Here is an 18,884-nt window from a genome sequence, read left to right on the forward strand (position 1 = left end):
AATACAAGATTGAGTCCCCACTAAAAGATTCTTTATAAAAAAGATTGGTATTGGATTGACAAAATGTTGCTCCTCAAAATGGGGGTGAAACAGAAAACAACCCACTAGACAAGTCAGGCCTCTCAGACCTGTGGCTGCGGCCTCCCCTTTCCTTGTCCACTTCTTGGGGAATTTTTTCAAAACACTCCAGGTCCACCAAAAATTCCAACAGCAAAATTACTAAAAGTTGAAATGAAGTAACAAGTCCAGTCTAGTGCTCCTGACAGTACACCCTCAACCGCTAATCTACAGAATGCAGCAATACGATGTTGCCCGGAAATAGAAATCATGATCAAAGTTTCTATGATGATGGCTAGAGAAAACACCCCCTTGTCATACCACACAACCCCCTCCAGCTGTCGCCCTACAAGAAATCCACTGACAAGCAGGGCACAGTAAACAAAAAAGGGGCCTAAAGCTGGCCATACATGAAGAGATCCGCTCGTCTGGTGACATTGACAAACAAGCAGATCTTTCCCTGATATGCCCACCAATGGCAAAGCTATATCAGGGTAATCCAAACATGTGGCCCAAGGGCCGAACAATCAGATTACAACGAGGAGCAACGGGCTCCGACGGGTAGGTCGGCATAAAAATGAAACCTTCCTGATAGATATCGTGGCCAGATATCTATCGGGAAGACCCATCGGATGCCCCCATACAGGGGCAGATAAATTGCAGAATTGGTCTAAAGGACCAATACCGGCAGCTTTATCCGCGTGTATTGCCACCTTTAGGTGAATGTGAAAGTTTGGGGTCCAAAAAAATGCAGAGCATGGTGCCACTCCTGCTTTGCACTACTTTTAGTTATAATCATCAAGACATGCCAGTATTATCATTACAGAAAATGGTTAAAGAGAAAGTAAAGTCTAAAACAGAATAATGCTAGAAATGCTGTATTTTGTATACTAAACATAAACTTGCTGCACCACAAGTCTAATCAAACAAATGATTTATGCTTTCAAAGTTGGCCACAGGGGGTCACCATCTTGGAACTTTGTTAAACATCTTTGCAAGACCAAGACTGTGCACATGTTCAGTGTGGTCTGTGCGGTTTAGGGATTGTCATAGCATCAAAACAGCACAAGTCAAATAATATCTGCCAGAAGCCAATACATCAAGACTGATTAATAATCAGAATATACAGACTGCACTGGGTCCTGTGTTGTCATATTATCTAATGTGGAATTTATAGTTTTGGTATGGTTTAATACTACACTCTGGTGCGCTCAAATCCTACATCAGGGGTGCCCAAACTTTTTGCAACGAGGGCCAGATTTGGTGAGGTGAAAATGTGTGGGGGCCAACCATTCAGCCCGACATTCTTTGAACCATTAACATTAAATTACAGGAATCTAGTAATTGTAGCAGTAATATTTGGGCACAATATTGAAATGATCTGCCACTTGGTCTATACTGCTGCCTGTGTGCTGAAGGTGTTGGTAATAGACACGTACTGGCACGTAGTGAAGCGCTGCTCTCGTATACTTCTGTAGTTTACTATACTGGCACGTCAGTACGTCTATTGACACCTTCAGCCCTAAAGAAGTATGTGAAAACAGCGCGTCTCTATGTGCCAGATCATTTCACCAATGTGCCTTAATATTACTGCTATGGGATTCCTGATCGGAATGTGCTGGCAGGCCTCATTATTATTAATTTCATGATGGAGGCTGAGGGCCGGTGTAAATTTGAATGCCTTTACAAACCCTATAATGGGCATATAACCATAGACATGCCAGTATAATCACTGCAGATAATGGCAATATAAACCTCCGACATGCCAGCTAATCACTACAAAAAAATAGTTTATCAGTGCATTAACCCTCGACATACTAGTAATATCACTTCATGAATAGATAGATTGAAAACATTACCTCCCCTACACAAGTAGATTATCAAAAATGTTTATATTTTTCTCAGATCTCCTATGCTGCTTTTGGGGGCTCCCCAGAAACCAGGCCCACCAGGATTATTCCTGGTATACTGGTGGGCCAGTCCAACCATGGAGAGACATTTAGACAGCATTCAACCATAGCCCTATCCAGAGATGCTGATAAAGTGGGCTTTGAGTTCAAGAATGTGCAACATATTACAGAAAAACAGCATTACAGTGCAAAGTTGGAAGTGTCAAGCTGTTGTACATAGTCCATAATCTTCATTCAGTGAGGCACTATGGATTTAAGACCCCAGAAGTTGGTAATATAATTTTATATCCCCTTGCACTAACACAAGAGTAGGATAAACAGAAGATCTCCCTGTGGAAGGATGCACAAAAAAATGTGTAAATCCTTGCTTTTCCTCCTCTCATTCTACTTAAAATGCTAAAGAAGAAGAGTTTCCATCTTATGCACTGGAGAAAGACACCTGGCTAGACTCCTCTGGCAGTACTTAACATTGGTGTGCAGGGATCAGTTGAGATGCTAAAAGCCAGGATCATCAAATATCAAACAATGGCAGCCGCTGCCCAACAGAAATACAGAAAAGGGGAAAAAAAAAAAAAAAATACAAAATGGTTTGAAAATGTACATCATTTTATTTCAAGGGTTAATGCATATTTTAAAATTATTTACAATCACTGGATGCTAGAATGACAATGCATTTTCTTAAAATTCTAAATTCAAAATAGAAATATTAAAACCAATTTCAGTGGACTTTTGGGAAAACAGTCTTCTTACCAGTGACATCAGAATTACATATAAGCATGAGGCATTTCAGTCTGGTCTTAACCACAGATGATTCCAGCTCACATAACTAATATCTACATCCTAATAACCATTGCAGATTTCTATTCATGTCTTCAGTCGAATTACAGACTTCTTATTCCTTCTTGTAGAATGTTAGATATACCTCAAGAAAGTTGGATGATAATTTGTGCAGATACGATGACAGATCTGCATTGGTTGCTACACGCAATATAGAAATACAGTCTACAGGATTTGTTTAATAGCAAACCTATAGTAACGACATTTCTGTAAAGCCTTACAATTAAGCAGAGGCATCTAAAATCAGGTGGTGCACGGCCTCCAACCACTAAAACACTGAGAAGCATGGGGCTCAGGGGCTATATAAGTGTTCAAGACCTATGGATCAATGTCAGCGTGGGATAATAAATAAATGTGCTAGGCATTAGTATCTACATAGGTTTGCATTTTCAAATAGGAGTATTATGAGAAAACTGTGCATGTACATAGGCAATGGAAGGTATGGCTTAATAAAGGTATCAGAATAGTCCACTGATATAGCAAGCTTCACAAGTCCTTTGTGGGTGCAGGGGAACATGGGTAAAACCGTACTATAGTCATTTTTATAGAACAAATTTAATTTGCTTGCATAAAAAGACAGAGGATCAGTTGTAGATTCAGGTGAAGGCACTATTGGCAGTTCACACCATTAAAGACATGTAAAGCCTCCATTTTCTTGCCATGTATATAAATCGGGCATAACTTCCCCACCCAAGCCACATTATTTGCACTGCATATACCCCCTCCATTTGCCAGGCCATAACATTTTCCTAAAACCTAGCAGCTTTCACCTGGCGTCCATTTTCCCTCTGACACATCATCAGTAACATTGAGATCTGTAAACAGGACATGTATGCTGTAAAGTTCATGCAATGCAGATTTACACAGGCACAACATGCTTTGATAAAAAGTTCTGCTGGGGTTAAGCACTCTAATGGTTAAAGGAACAGTTCAGTATAAAAATAAAAACTGTGTTAATAGATAGGCTATGCAATATAAAAAATGGTTCTAATATAGTTAGTTAGGCAAAAAATTAATCTATAAAGGAGAGACTGGATGTCTAACAGAACAGAACACTACTTCCTGCTTTTAAGCTCTCCAACTCTTGAGTTAGTCAGCGACTTGAAGGGGGACCACATGGGACATAACTATTCAGCGACTTTGCAATTGATCCTCAGCATTCAGCTCAGATTCAAAAGCAACACGTATGGCCCATGTGGCCACCCCTTCAGTCACTGATTGGTTACTGCTTGGTCACAGGGTAACCAGTAAATGAAAACCAAGAGAGCTGTAAAAGCAGGAAGTATTGTTCTGTTCGACATCCAGTCACTCCAGCCATTATACATAACTATATTAGAATTTTTTTTTATTTTGCACAGCCTATCCCTTTACCCAGTTTTTATTTTTATACTGAACAATTCCTTTAAGCTGAGCTCAGGAGAGGTGGTTAGGAGAAAAAAATAGGATCAGACAGCTAGAGTTTCTACAGGAATCAGCAATACTATCTCTTCATTGGCTGCTAGAGTGGAGGGTGTGTTTCTGAGCTGAGGAGAACTGAGCATGCTCAAGAGCCAAAAGCCAAAGTAAATTCCTGTGGGAGGGGGCAGAGTAGGTTAGAAGGGGAGTTCTAAGTGATTAAGTGAATGCTGCAGCCTTACTGTTAACCATTTAACAACCAGAGTGGAAGGTAAAGTTTTCAAAGAGGCTGTTCATGGATTACATTTATGTGGAGGGGGTTTATATGTCCTTTAAGCACATTGTGACCATTCACAGTATGTTGAATGCATTTGCCCAGATGTAAAGGGTAACATCACATGAATCCAGAGCCTACATGGCAGAAACAGTCACAAGCATGGCCCAGGAGTATGAGAAGGCATGCCTTAGAATTCTATCTGCAGCGTGGCTAAGCACCTAGTGGAAATGATCAACGTTTCATACTTAAGGCTTCAAATTATTTGGCTTACTTTTCCAAACATGCCCAGATACATATTCCTGAAATATTGAAAACTGCCCTGAACATACCAATGGATCCCTTTGTCTACTTATCAGCACAAAGTGTAACTTAGCATTATTAAATGACATGATAGCAGTTTACAGTATACCCATTATATATGGCCTCACATTCTGGGCCATTAACCGTAATACACCACATCCTTAATCCTACCGTACAGTTAGAGGCTTTGCTCTTATTGAGTATAAAGGGACTCCTTCACTTAAATGGCAATACCAGCCTGCCCAGTATTTTGTCATCATTTTTAAATTGATCTAACAAAAGTTGCTTACAAAAAAAGTAATTGATATGACATGATATCAAAATGGATTCTGCTTGTCAGTAAAACATACAAGATGAAAGTCCATTTGCAGCGATGGTACACACACTGAGGGTACAGTTCAAAGCTACACTGACACGCAACACCCTGTGCTGTAAAATAGTAATAGCTAAACAATACAAAAAAAAAAAAAGAGCAATCTCTTCTAAGAGATCAACATTTAACAGGGATTTAGTTTTCATTAGCATTGTCATGGACTGGCTCACATGGGTCTGAAATAATGCCAACTTGGTGCAATTTGCTCTATAATGGAGAGGCAGCCTTGATTAACTCCACACATCCTGGGAATAGCGGCCTTTGGTCATTAGTTTCTTGATGTAATCCACAGCCTGAGCATGGTCAATTTTGCCATATTCTGCCACAATGTCATAGAAAGTGTTCTGCACATCCCGAGCCATGTTGCGGGCATCACTGTATGGAGGGAAAAGCAACATCACTTATCATGCATTAAAGATATATAGCAGCTCTCTGTATCCATTTAATTTGCATCAGGAACTAAAGGTAGTCTGGGAAATAGTTGGCAATTGTTTATGGGTGGATAAAATAGTGCATTCATTGCAAAGATGCGGCTGTTCTAGTAGAGATTACTGATGTCACTCTACCACAGACTAAAGTTTTGGAGATTTCAGGTGAATGATTATTGGTAGTTCTGGAATAAGAGCAGTGGTTGCTGGAACCACACTGGTTTATTTTTTCTTGCTAGATATTATACTTAGTGGTAAACAGTGGGCAAATTTGCACATGGGCAGTAACCCATAGCGACCAATCAGCGAGTAGCTTTTTTCAGGCAGCTTCAGTTTCAACAGTGAAAGCAATCTGATTGGTTGCCATGGGTTACTGCCCAGGTGCAAATTTGCCCAGTAAATGTAAAAGATGTAGGCATTACAAATCCATGCCTAGGCTAACATTTCCACACAGATTATTGCCCAAGGAAACCACTGTGTCATTAAATACAGTATTAGTCACTGCCTATTTAATCTTTAGTACCCAAGAATATATGGCATTTTACTATGTGGTCAGCAGTCAGAGGAAAGTCAGGATGTCAGCACTCACCCGCAGACATAAATGTGGGCATTATCTTCATGGATTAGTTTCCATACCATCTCTTTGTTGTCCTTGAGAAGATGCTGCACATAAACCTGCAAGAAGGCACAGACTTTTTTCAATACAAGAACAGCTGTTTTATTCTGCATCAGTGTATATATATATATACGCACGCACGCACGCACGCACGCACCTCATAAATATAAAACAATATATGGGCCGTCAAAGGCTAGACAGTCATGTTTCCTGGAGCTGGACCAGTTAATTCAATGGACAAGCTGGATTGTTTAATGCATGAATATTAAACATGAAAGTCATGAACATAGTAGGATTCTTTATCTGGTGAACGTTAACAAAGAACACTTTGGGGATTATCTATGAACACAGGCCACATTTTCAACATGGAAGAAAAGCCATAGCAACCAAACTGCGAGGAGAAGTTGAACTATATTAATAAACAGATTATTTTGTTAGTCTCTAAATAGAAGCTTATAGAGGCCTACAGGACATGACAGAATTGTAGCTTAGCCATACTGTTATTTACAGCTAAAAGTATGCAGTCATCGTTGCTTTTCATAAACCTTGTAATTTTTTTACATCTAAAAAGGGATCATATCAGCCACTAATAGGTCTGGAATAATCTAGAATGTGTGATCACCGAAGACCAAGCAGACCCAATGTATGTCAAAGGAGATGAACGGATATAAACAAGAACCAAGAGCATGGATTGAACAGAATATTAGAAAACCCAAGAACACTGGACAATAATTGGTTAAAATATTGGGCTGGGAGGTATGTTTTGGACTGAGGGTGGGGGGCATGGGTGGTTATAAAAATAAGCTGGAAATTAAGTAGTGTTTGGAAGACTTATGTACATTGTCCCATGTACATCTGTGTTCACTGCTTGGCTTCTTGCAATTTGGAGTCCTGTGGTATTTTATCTGGAGACAATTTTCTCCTCCAGTATGACAAAGCCAAGTTTTGCTTTCATGAAGCTTTTCATAACCCAAGATAAATACGCCTCATTTAGGTTTTACATATCCAGGTTGTCTACTATAGGCCTCTAAAAAGATATTCTTCAATATGGACAACTTAAGTGGTAGTATTTTGAGGTGACAATGCTCACACAGCAGTGCTAAGACAATGTAGACAGCACATGCAATACACAATCCAAGCAGCTGTACCTTTCGGTCTTGGTCTCGTGAGAAGGCAACGTTCAATTGGGTCAGAACGCCATCCTTGTGATACCGTTTTAATTCATCTTTGTAAAGGAAATCTTCATGTTCATGACGGCAGCCATAGTACAGCACAGTTTCCCCAACATCCTTGCCTATAAATCACATGAAATGCATGGTTACACATGGTAATTAAGAGGAAGATAATGAAGGATCATTTTAGATAGACACGGGTATGGCTGTCCACCCCAGTAAATGGAGACAGCATTGTCTGTATCTGTGCATAAAAACATAAATTGCATTTACCTTGCTGCTTCAGCCACTCTCTTTCTTGGATGAAACCAATGAATGGGGCAATGCCTGTCCCAGGACCAATCATGATGACTGGTGTGCTGGGCTTGAATGGAAGGCGGAACTGGGATTTGCGCACATACATGGGAACTGACGACTTGTGTCCATTGTCACTGGGCTGTTTATTTTTGAGCCAATTTGTAGCCACTCCTTTATTTTCTCTGCCTGTTTTGGTTTCATATTCAACAAGCACGGCACACACGTGGATGGAACTGGGATGAACCTGTATTAGATCAGAGGTATTTATTCTAATCAGATATATTTAAGTTTTTCCTGTTTCACCAATAAGCAAAAGTGAATGTTCTGGGAAAAGACATTGTCTTTTCAGTTATTTTGTTAGTCAGATTGCACGGAACAGAAGAGAAAGGCAACTTACTTTTGAGGATGATGCAATGGAGTAATATCGGGCTTGTAGTCGTGGCAGTAGCTCACAAAGGTGATCCAATGGAGGGCGCAGTGAAGGTACATCTTCTAGTATGGCCAGAATATTTCTTCTTGATTCAACAACCCAACTGAGATAGAGACCCTGCAATCAAGTAAAATAAAAGGGAATCATTACATAGCAGCATGGAAGGTTGATTTGGGTTCTTCCATTTCAACCCGAAACCTGAGCAAAAATATGGTTATCCATCAGGAAACGTCATATAAGGTGGTTCAGTTAGAATCTTACTCCCATTCATAAGCACGCTATTAATCCCATTTTTCCATTTACATGTTTTTAGGGGCTGGTAGGTTAGAGAAGGCCTCTCAGATTATTAAGGTAACCATTGAACCTACTATTGAGTCTAAATGTACTATCCTTACCCTGTCCTAAACTTGCTTTACAGCCACGCAAACTTGTTTCTAAAATCCTGGCAGCTACACGCTGGGTTATCATGCTACAAAGCATGGGCCTACCTTGTCATAATATAGGTGTGTATGTATATATGTGTATGTATATATATTATATATATATATATATATATATAATATATATATATATATATATATATATATATATATATATATATATATATATATATATATATATATATATATATATATATATATATATATATATATATATATATATATATATATATATATATTTATGTGTATAATTTATAGCCACATGTGCTTGCAGCACTGTAAAGGAAAACAATACTTTAATAGAACAATACAAGTTTAATACAAATTCATAAAATACAATAGTAATAATACTGAATATAACCATGTTAGACAAGAGCCACAAAACTTTGTCACATTAGTCATTGATCGGCTTAAATTTATTCAATCTATGCATTACCTTTTAGCCCTCCTAGATAATAAACTAGAATTCCATTTTGCCATTTGGTCATCATGGGAAAGTTTCCTTGTCGATAAACCGTAGCAACTGAAATGCCCATAATAAGATTGGGGTCTAGATACGCCTTTGTATTGTTACACTATTATGTCATTTTTTATTTGTTTTTTTTGTCCTTTTTCTTTAAATGTTTTACTTGAATTTGGTTTATTTTGTTTACTAATTGTATGATGTAACTTCAGTACTGCCTACACATGGAGTATTTTTTCGAATTTTCTTTCTACACTACCTCTGGAACTTACTACTCCACGATTTTCTTTTGTTTGTAATAAAAATGTCTTTAAATAAAAATTAAAAAAAAAAAGCAAATCAAGCAGCACATATTAGTGTTGTACAGTATAAAATGCATTCAAGCACACCAAGATGAAGTCTGACTAGCAAAGGCTGAAGCTTTTTAATTACCTATTCGTAAGCTTTTATTAAAAATGTGTACTCCAGTATGACTCTTCTGGCACCACTGCTGTTACTTCATCTACACAAACTCAGATACTATCTACTATTGATTAAGAATAGCTACAGAATGCTTTAGTAGCATGTCAATCTTTTATGTAATGAAGTGCCACCAGAAATCACAGCAGGTGAAAACTGGATTAAAAAAAATCCCAACATTTGGATCATATACAAAACGTGGTGTTCTATAGCTGCTTTCCCCCCACCCCCAGATATCCTGTTTTACTTCTGATGAGAAAAAGCTGCCCTATTGTTGAATACTTTCAGCTACAATGCAGTTTATAAAGGATTGAGCTCCTACTCCTCTAAAGCACACTCTTTGCTCTACAAAAAGCATAAAAAGGACCTACATACAGACAGGCATTCCTTAGGGTAAAATTACATGGCAGTAGGTCATCTTTGGTAAATGTAACAAGTAATCATTACACTTTATTGGATCCCATGGAACCCTGCCTCCTTCTGTGGTACCTGGGTACCTTTTCTACAGCACATAGCTACTGCCTTATGATGTACAGCAGATTTATTGCTGTACTTGTATAAGGGAATCATGGCTTTAAGTTTCTTTTGGGGTGGGGGTTGACTTGAATTAATTTTTGACGTTATGACCAATAGTGTACAGTTTGTTGTTTTTGCCACAGCCATATAGGATCTCCCCAAATCTTTTTATCAAGTTTTATTGCTCACCTTGCCATCTTGTGCTGAGGAGGCCATCTTGCGCAGGTTTTCTTGCTCCTTGGAGTCTGTGGCATATTGAGCTAGCTCATAAAGCACATTGGTCCTGGGTGGATTGGTAATGTCCAAGTAATAAGTGAGGGCAGTACGATATGTGGTAGGACAGGGGAAAGGATGCTTTTTGTTAGACTCCTCTGAAAAAAGGGCATAGAAATTTTTAATCAAAACATTTTTTTTTGCAGATTTAGAATACACAAACTTTGCTTCAGTCCTGAAACAGTGAACTGCTTGTGACTCCCCTGAGCCACTTATTTGTTACCCTTTCTTCTGACTACAATTTGGAATCAGATTGACTTGCTTGTTTTGTAGATGTGCCATGGAAATGTCTCCACAAGATGAAAGCTCTGAGCCATTTATATTGCAACTATATCACCACGATGCAGAGTCTTTGGCTACAGAATAATTTTCATAGTATTTGGCTGTACAATAGTTTGAAAGCAGAGTTGAAGTAGTAGAAGTAGAAACTAAAATGACTCTGCCTGGGTTTGTAAATGTAAAATGTTGCAGCTCCTCCACTATGTCATGACATTAAGATAAATGTATATTTCTACTGCAATGCCATCTTTCAAGTCAGCCTCTAGTTTAGTGTTATATGTGTCAGCTTGGGTAACACAATGCCAGTTATGCCATAATACACAAACAGTTGATAGAACTCACCATCCAAGTTGTTTAGAGAAATAACTGTGTCCAGGTCAGCGCCCAGAATCTCTCCCAACTTGTTTACGAGTGCAGTATCATTTGCTGGGTACACAGCCACATGATCTCCAGACTCGTATCTAAGGTTTAGGAAGTACACATCTTGTGTAAATTATTTTCAAGAGAGACAGTCCTTTGTCACCTTTTTCAAGTGACACGTTTATGTTTTTTAAGAGAATGTATCAAAACTTTTCTGGTACATATATAACTTATATAAGCCTTTAAAAGAACATGACACAACTGAGAGAATGTACTGTAGTCTGTACTACAAGCAGTAATTTACACTAGAATACACTAAGCAGGTGCACTTTCTGCTTGTACGCACAATACAGGGGCACTACTCTCATTCTGCCAGTATTTGCTGATATAACCTCAAGAGCCAAAGTCTTTATTAGCTGGTTGCTGCTTAACAGTGCGGGACACACATTCCAGTGAAATTGTACATATTGTTCCCCAACGGAGAAAATCTACATATTTACAATATTCAGGGAATCACAAGTCACTTTGTGTGTCAAAAAAATGCATAATAGAGCCCAAAGTGTTGTGCATTTTTGGGGAAAATTATCCAGAACACCTTCAAGGTTAGTGCCTCACAATGAGATCCAGCCACCCATCATGCTTGCTGGCACTATAATAAATATCTATAATACTAGAATAAATACATGTGCATTTCTGGCTCAAAAACTGCATGTCTGTTCTGTGCTGTTGAACACCATTAATGCAGCCTGATTTTGTAAATATGTCCCTAATATGTCCCTAATTTTTCACATGATCTATTAACTTCTAAATGAGAACTGTGAGAAAACCGTTTCCTAGCTAAATCCTAACTGTCATTAGTAAGTAAACATTTCTGGGTTATCTGAAGATACCAAGCTGTGGTACAATTCACATTTCAATGTATAACAGTACAGAACAAAACAGGCAAAGAATTTTGCAAGATAAAACAAAATACATCTTGTAAAAGCATGTTCACTCGACAGAGTGAGAATTAATGAAATAATAATGAAATTGCTTCCCTTTACAAAAGAGCTCACGAGTATGGAACACATGCATGATTTACCCCCAAAAAACACAGGTAGGAGAGTTTTAGTTTAGGTCACATTCGCACTTTGTGCCAACTTTAATTTCAATGGCAAGTGAACATAGACAGCTCCTCACTTTATGGCAAAAGAGATTTTTTGGAGAAAAAATGACATAGCCCGGGTGGATTGCTTGGTACAGATATAAACATTTGTAGAAATACAGAAACTCCTTTCAGGCCCCCATTACCTTATCTTTGAGCCAGTGACATCTAGTTCCAAATGCATCAAATGTCGGTCTCCACCCTCATTTAGTTTGCGGTTGACTGTTACGTTAGCCAAGAAAGGGTTTTTAGCATCAAATGGTCTGCAAAATGGATAAAAAAAAAGAAAGTTTAAGACAAGCTGCAGAATGCGTTTACTGCCGTTGCATAAGGTCAGATTCTAGTATCATCTCTTTTCAGAAGTATGATATGAATTAAGACATGTTCAAAAATGGATTTTAGAAACATTTTGGCTTGAAAAGATGGCACCTTGTTTGACATCAAAGCAGCAAGGCGTCTTATAATACATAGTATCTTGCAATTAAAACATTTGCTTAGGGAGTTGTAATTCATCAAGAGATGGAAGCAGCGAGTCTAGACTGATTAGACTACTTACGGTTTTTGAGTTTCATAACTCTTTAGTCGGCCCATCTCTCCTGTGTAGACCTTGTTCATGTTCTCATCTGTGTGCACCACAAGTTCATACTGACGAATGCTATAGGTCAAACAAATATTAGAGTTTAATGTTTTGCTTAAATGTATAAATGAAACAAAGCAAACACATGGCATACAGGATCATTTAACTCTGGTTAGTTTTTCTGCTGCAGTTTAATTCCATTTAGCACTATCATCATCTATTAAAACTAAGCTTATCTCTATTAGGACCATAACTATATGGTGCAGAGAGAGATAGAGAGAGAGTTTATGAGATTTCTCTACTTTTTTTTTCTTTAACTCATTCCTCACATGTATATCACAGTTGGTAACAGGGCCTCAGACATTTAAAATCACTACCAAAATTATAATTCCATCCACAGTTGTCTACAAACACTGCATGGTGAGGATTTTTCAACTACCTGTAATTGCTGTATTATGCAATTACACAAAAGCTCTTCATCCATGGCCAATGTGCTGCTGATCACATGCAACCTTGTGTATCAATCACAAAGAAACATGCTGGTGCTAAATTTACCAGAATATGCCAAACTCCTGGTATTACTTGTGACTTCCTGATGTATACACCCCAAAAACTTTAGAAGCAACCTCCTCATTGGCCAAGTCCAGAGTGTAGCAGAGATCAGGGTGGATTTCAAGTTGACCTGCAGAAATCAGGTGACTTGCTTGCCATTAACTGTTAAACACTTAGAACTGTGCGTGATTTTACACCAATTTCAGTTCAGTTCCCTTTTTATAGTACAGGTATGGGACCTGTTATCCAGAATGCTCGGGACCTGGGGTTTTCTGGATAATGGATCTTTCCGTAATATGGGTCTTCATGCCTTAAGTCTACTAGAAATTCATTTAAACATTAAATAACCCCAATAGGCTGCTTTTGCTTCCAATAAGGATTAATTATATCTTAGTTGGGATCAAGTACAAGCTTCTGTTTTATTATTAAAGAGAAAAAGGAAATCATTTTTAAAAATTTGGATTATTTGGATAAAATTAAGTCAATGGGAGGCAGCCATTCCGTAATTCGGATATCTGGTTTCTGGATAAGGGATCCTATACCTGTACAGCATAATCTATACTTTAAGCAAAGGACCCATTTACTATAGCACAATGTTTTAAGCCAAGAGCATGTTAATTATATGATCATTGTCTAGCCCATATGTTTCTACTACTGTACCGGAAATTATGTGGTTACATAAAAAGCAATCACAATAGTATTGGCTGTGCCAACACACTTGGTTTTAAAATCAATGTTTTATTGCAGTTTTAGTAATTATTTTATACTTTTCAGCTTACAGCTCTGCCTTATAAGGGGCCACTATTACTTTATTTACAAATAAGTAAGAGTGTTGCAAAATTATAAGCAGAAATTATAAGCAGCTGACACTTAGAATTTCTAATGCTTAAGATACACATTTAATTGCAGTTATAATTACTTGAGCCATGGATGTTGTGAATAAGTAATTTTCAAAACACACAGCACAACATTTCTGAAGGCTGGTACAGATAGCTGCGTACCTGGAATCTTCTCCAGTTGCCTCAACTCCAAAGTGTTCACAAACTGCAGGCCAGAACTGCTCCCTCCATGTGATAAAGTCTTCCTCCAGACTAAGTAACATTCAGAAGTAAATATTATTGTTAGTTTTAAAAAAAGAAAGCACAAATTAAGGAAAATACGCACAGTATAGTATAGCATAGTATATAATCCAGAAATTATATTTCAACAGTACTACAGAGGTTCTACGAGGTAGTAATGTTTCATGCCCCTGGTTCTGTCCTACTCACTTGCCATCGTCGTCTCCCATTCCCAGCTCAAAAATGCGCTCAGCTCCTAATTCTTCAAGTCTTTTGTCAACATATTTTCCCATGGCATTAAAGTGCTCATATGTCTTGTTGCCAAGGCCAAAAACCTACAAAACATTAAAAAAAAAAAAAACATATCCCAAAGTTTAACACCTATCTATAATTATGTGTATACCCATAAATACTGGAAATTATTGCAGAAGATGCCCTGATATAAACAAACTAAAATCACTACTAATGAAATGAACCAACACCGTTCATTAATAATTAATACATGCACTTTTTGTTGAACAGTTAAACTTTCAGGGGTCCCCAACCTTTTTGATCCGTGAGCAACATTCAGATGTAAAGAGAGTTGGGGAGCAACACAGGCATGAAACAAGTTCCTGGGTGAAGTGAAGCCAAATAAGGGCTATTATTGGCTATCTATGGCTCCTATGTGGACTGGCAATCTACAGGAGCCTCTGTTTTGCAGTACATCTGGGTTTTATGCAACCAAAACTTGCCTCCAAGCCAGGAATTTAAAAATAAGCACCTGATTTGAGGCCACTGAGAGCAACATCCAAGGAGCTGGGGAGCAACATGTTGCTTACAAGCTACTGGTTGGGGATCACGGAGTTAAAGGAACAAATGCATTGAGAGACTGCCAAATGCTAATCTACTATTGACGTTTTAAAAGAACCGCTGTGCTTGCCTGAGAGTTCTAACAGTACTTACTGCATACTTAAGCCCTGTAAGGTCAATGTCTGTTTCCTGAAGCCAGTCATAGAAATCCTGAGCATTATCTGTAGGATCACCTTCCCCATAAGTGGCCATGCAAAAAACAGCAAGAGCGTTCTCGATTTCTGTAAGACGACTGAGATCTGCCTGCAGAGAGAAAAAAAAAAGATTCTATTATACAGACCTCATGTGTAGACTCTCCCTCTCGTGTTTGAATTAGGGATGCACCGAATCCAATATTTTGGATTCAGCCGAACCCTTTGCGAAAGATTCGTCCAAATACCGAAATTAGGGGTGGGAAGGGGAGAAAATCTTTTACTTTCTTGTTTTGTGACAAAAAGTCACACGATTTCCCTCCCCGACACCTATTTTGCATATGCAAATTAGGATTTGGTTCGGCCAGAAGGATTCAGCCGAATCCTGTTGGAAAAGGCCGAATCCCGAACCGAATCCTGGATTCGGTGCACCCCTTGTTTGAATGTTATGCCTTCAATCCTCCAATATGTTTGAAATGTGGCAAACACATACATATACACCAGAGTGGATGGGCATCCATATATAAATGAATGAACAAATCAATGACTATAATGGTTGAGGACTTTGCTACATAGAATTAACAAAGAGAAAGTTGCATTTAAAGGATTACAAAATCCTAAGAATAAATATGGCTAGAAATGCCACATTTTATATATTGGACTTATTGAACCAGCCTAAATGTTGTCACAAGCCTTTTAAAGTTGTCACAGGTGTTTCCCATCTTGTAAATTTGAGCTTTGAGCAGCTGTTCTAATCTTAGGGGTCATCACAAATGATCAAGCAGAAAATGAGGTTAATTTGTAATATAGGCTGATGCTATAGGGCTGATTATTATATTCTGATGCTAATTGTGCTGGTTTCTGAGCTGCCACGTGCCATTTAAATACTAAACAGCCTCAACCTTATATTGTCACATTTACATTATATATATCCAGTATTTTGTGCTTGGTCCCTAAAATCAGTAACGGACAGCAGCACAAAGCACATGCAGTGAATCTGCAAAAAGGAACATGGGGAACTACATGGGCATCATTGGGGCACAGATCTTAACTGCCAAAAGGCAGAAGTTACCTTGGGCTGGTATAGAAGCCCTACTTCTTTAGTTAAGCATTAGCTCTCCTTTAAAGCTAGCAATGTACTGACTTCTGTACAGACATTAGAAGTTAAAAGCAGATAGTTAGGACTCCACTTTACAAATCTTTAGAGAAACCACCAGTATTATGTTCAGCTATGGAGAAAACACATCTCCAAGAGGACACCAACAATCAACGCTGAAAAGACTCTACACTCTACAGGAGGGGTGTGTGTATGGATGCTGGGTTTTCATTTGGAGGGGTTGAACTTGATGGACTTTGTCTTTTTTCAACCTATTTTAACTATGTAACTATGTAAGCTGCTGGAAGTATAAGGGAAATACGAACTAAAGTCTGCTGTGAATAAGGCATACAATGCAGATGTTCTTTTCAGCAACATATATAAACGATAGACATCTATGCTAGCCCTTTGATATAATTACAAAACAAGACTTACATTTTCCAGCATTAGTGCCTTTAGACGAGAACAATAAAATCCTTAAGAAGCTTTCATACAGCCTTCCTGGTTAGCACTGCACGCTACTGCCCATATGCCCTCAAATCAATTTGTCACAAACTCATCAGGCTTTTCACTAGTTAAATGGTTGCTATGAATGCATCTTGGGAATGCAGCTCCAGTCAATGACTGTGCATCTAAGTGACTCTTTCTCACAGCAAAGAATAGCAAAGCCTAATGACTGGCTGCAAGGGCTGTTTTCAATCAGCTCTGCACATACATAGCTCTGATGCTTTGGGTTATGAGGAATGTACTAATTGGTTTAAGATGCAGTAAGAGAGACAGCAAACAAGATCAGGCTGCTGAGACACATAAGGGCTAGTCCACACGGGGAGATAGCCCTGCGTTTGCGGTCGCGGCGACAAAGCGCCGCGCCAGTCGCCGCGACCGGCGCAGGCGACAGTTTTGTATGGGCGCCTATGTAAAAACGCCTGTGCTAACCACACGAGGCGATGCGCTTTTCAACAGTCGCCTGAAAATGCCTCGCCAGGCTTTTTTCAGCGACTGTTGAAAAAGCGCATCGCCTCGTGTGGTTAGCATAGGCGTTTTTACATAGGCGCCCATACAAAACTGTCGCCTGCGCCGTCGCGGCGCTTTGTCGCCGCGACCGCAAACGCAAGGCTATCTCCCCGTGTGGAATAGCCCTTAGTGTAACAGACTTGCAAGTACAAAGGAATGTGCCGAGACAAAATATTGTAGTCAGTAAAAATTAGAACACCAATAATAAAGATATAAGAAGGCTATGTATTCTATTTGAAAAAAGAAAAATACTGCAGTTTATATCCACAGTTAAAAAGTGAACGGAGGTCATTCTGCAGTTATTCTTATGTTAAAGGGGTGGTTCAGCTTAAAGTTAATGTTTAGTATGTTGGCCAATTCTAAGCAACTTTTCAAATGGTCCATTTTTTTCTTTTTTTTTTTATAGTTTTTTGTTTTTTAAAAAGTTATTTGCCTTCTTACTTTGACTCTTTCAAATGGGGGTCACTGACCGCATCTAAAAACAAATGCTCCGTAAGGCTACAAATTTGCAGTTATTGGTACTTTTTATTGCCCATCTTTCTATTTAGGCCTCTTCTATTCATATTCCAGACTCTTATGCAAATAAGAGCATGGTTGCTAGAGATTTGCACTCTAGCAACCAGATTGCTGAAATTGCAAACTGGAGAGCTGCTGAATAAAAAAGATAAATAACTCAAAAAACACACATAATACAAAATATAAACCAATTGCAAATTGTCTCAGAATATCACTCTCTCCGAATCATACCGAGTTAATTTAAAGGTGAAAAATCCCTTTAAGGGTAGGGTCACACTGAGCGATTTGTGGAGATTTAGTCGCCTGGCGACTAATCGCCTCGTCTTTGCGGCGACAAATCTCCCGGAACGTCTTCCCACTGTCTTGCGCCGGCCATAACGAAAAGTCACCTGCGGCATGGCACACGCGGCGCTTTGTATTCCGAAGTTGCCTCACGAGGAAACTTCAAGCGACTTCGGAATACGAAGCACTGCGTGTGCCAAGCGCAGGCGACTTTTCATTATAGCCGGCGCAAGACAGGGAAGGCGTTCGGGGAGATTGGTTGCTGCAAAGACGAGGCGATTAAATCTCCCCGAATCACCCAGTGTACCCCTACCCTAAAGCATTGCAAAAATAGCCATTTACTGTGTTTTGCTCTTTTAGAGTTGATGCAACATGTCACCAGCATTCACTCAATTACATGACATGGGCAGAAAGACAGACAGACCAACATGTGTTTCCATAACAAATGAGTGAAAATGCAAAATGATTGTAGCCTAGAAGTCCACTTCTAAACAATCTTTTGTTTAGAAGTGCTCACTTTAGTTGTCCTTACACCCTATAGCAGTGCTGTCCAACTTCTGTGGTACCGAGGGCCAAAATTTTACTGGCCTATGTGGTGGAGGGCAGATAATGGAAGTCAGTGTTGGCCACTCCCCCTTTTAAACAACACCCACTGAAACCACATTAACGGTGGTAGCACACCAAAAAACCAAATGGTTGGTGCTCACTGCAGGGAAATCCCTCATCACTCATATGTGAAAAATTGAAGTCATATTAAAATATACCATTAAATCCACATGC

At 38.9% G+C, this 18,884-nt stretch overlaps 1 protein-coding gene across 1 annotated transcript in view; it reads right to left on the reverse strand.

Annotated features, from left to right (window-relative positions):
- Positions 1-2,555: 2,555 nt before the first annotated feature.
- Positions 2,556-18,884, reverse strand: part of por.L (P450 (cytochrome) oxidoreductase L homeolog) — a gene marked incomplete at its 5' end in the record, with an annotated part of 43,901 nt that continues 27,572 nt past the window's right edge. The window contains 12 exon segments of the mRNA NM_001085484.1: positions 2,556-5,524; positions 6,167-6,252; positions 7,342-7,487; positions 7,639-7,906; positions 8,060-8,209; positions 10,160-10,341; positions 10,865-10,983; positions 12,173-12,289; positions 12,583-12,681; positions 14,157-14,246; positions 14,424-14,548; positions 15,159-15,308. Coding sequence (NP_001078953.1) covers positions 5,380-5,524; positions 6,167-6,252; positions 7,342-7,487; positions 7,639-7,906; positions 8,060-8,209; positions 10,160-10,341; positions 10,865-10,983; positions 12,173-12,289; positions 12,583-12,681; positions 14,157-14,246; positions 14,424-14,548; positions 15,159-15,308 — 1,677 coding nt within the window. The 3' untranslated portion in view covers positions 2,556-5,379.

This window comes from Xenopus laevis, chromosome 2L, assembly GCF_017654675.1.
Source record: "Xenopus laevis strain J_2021 chromosome 2L, Xenopus_laevis_v10.1, whole genome shotgun sequence".
Taxonomy (NCBI): Eukaryota; Metazoa; Chordata; class Amphibia; order Anura; family Pipidae; genus Xenopus; species Xenopus laevis.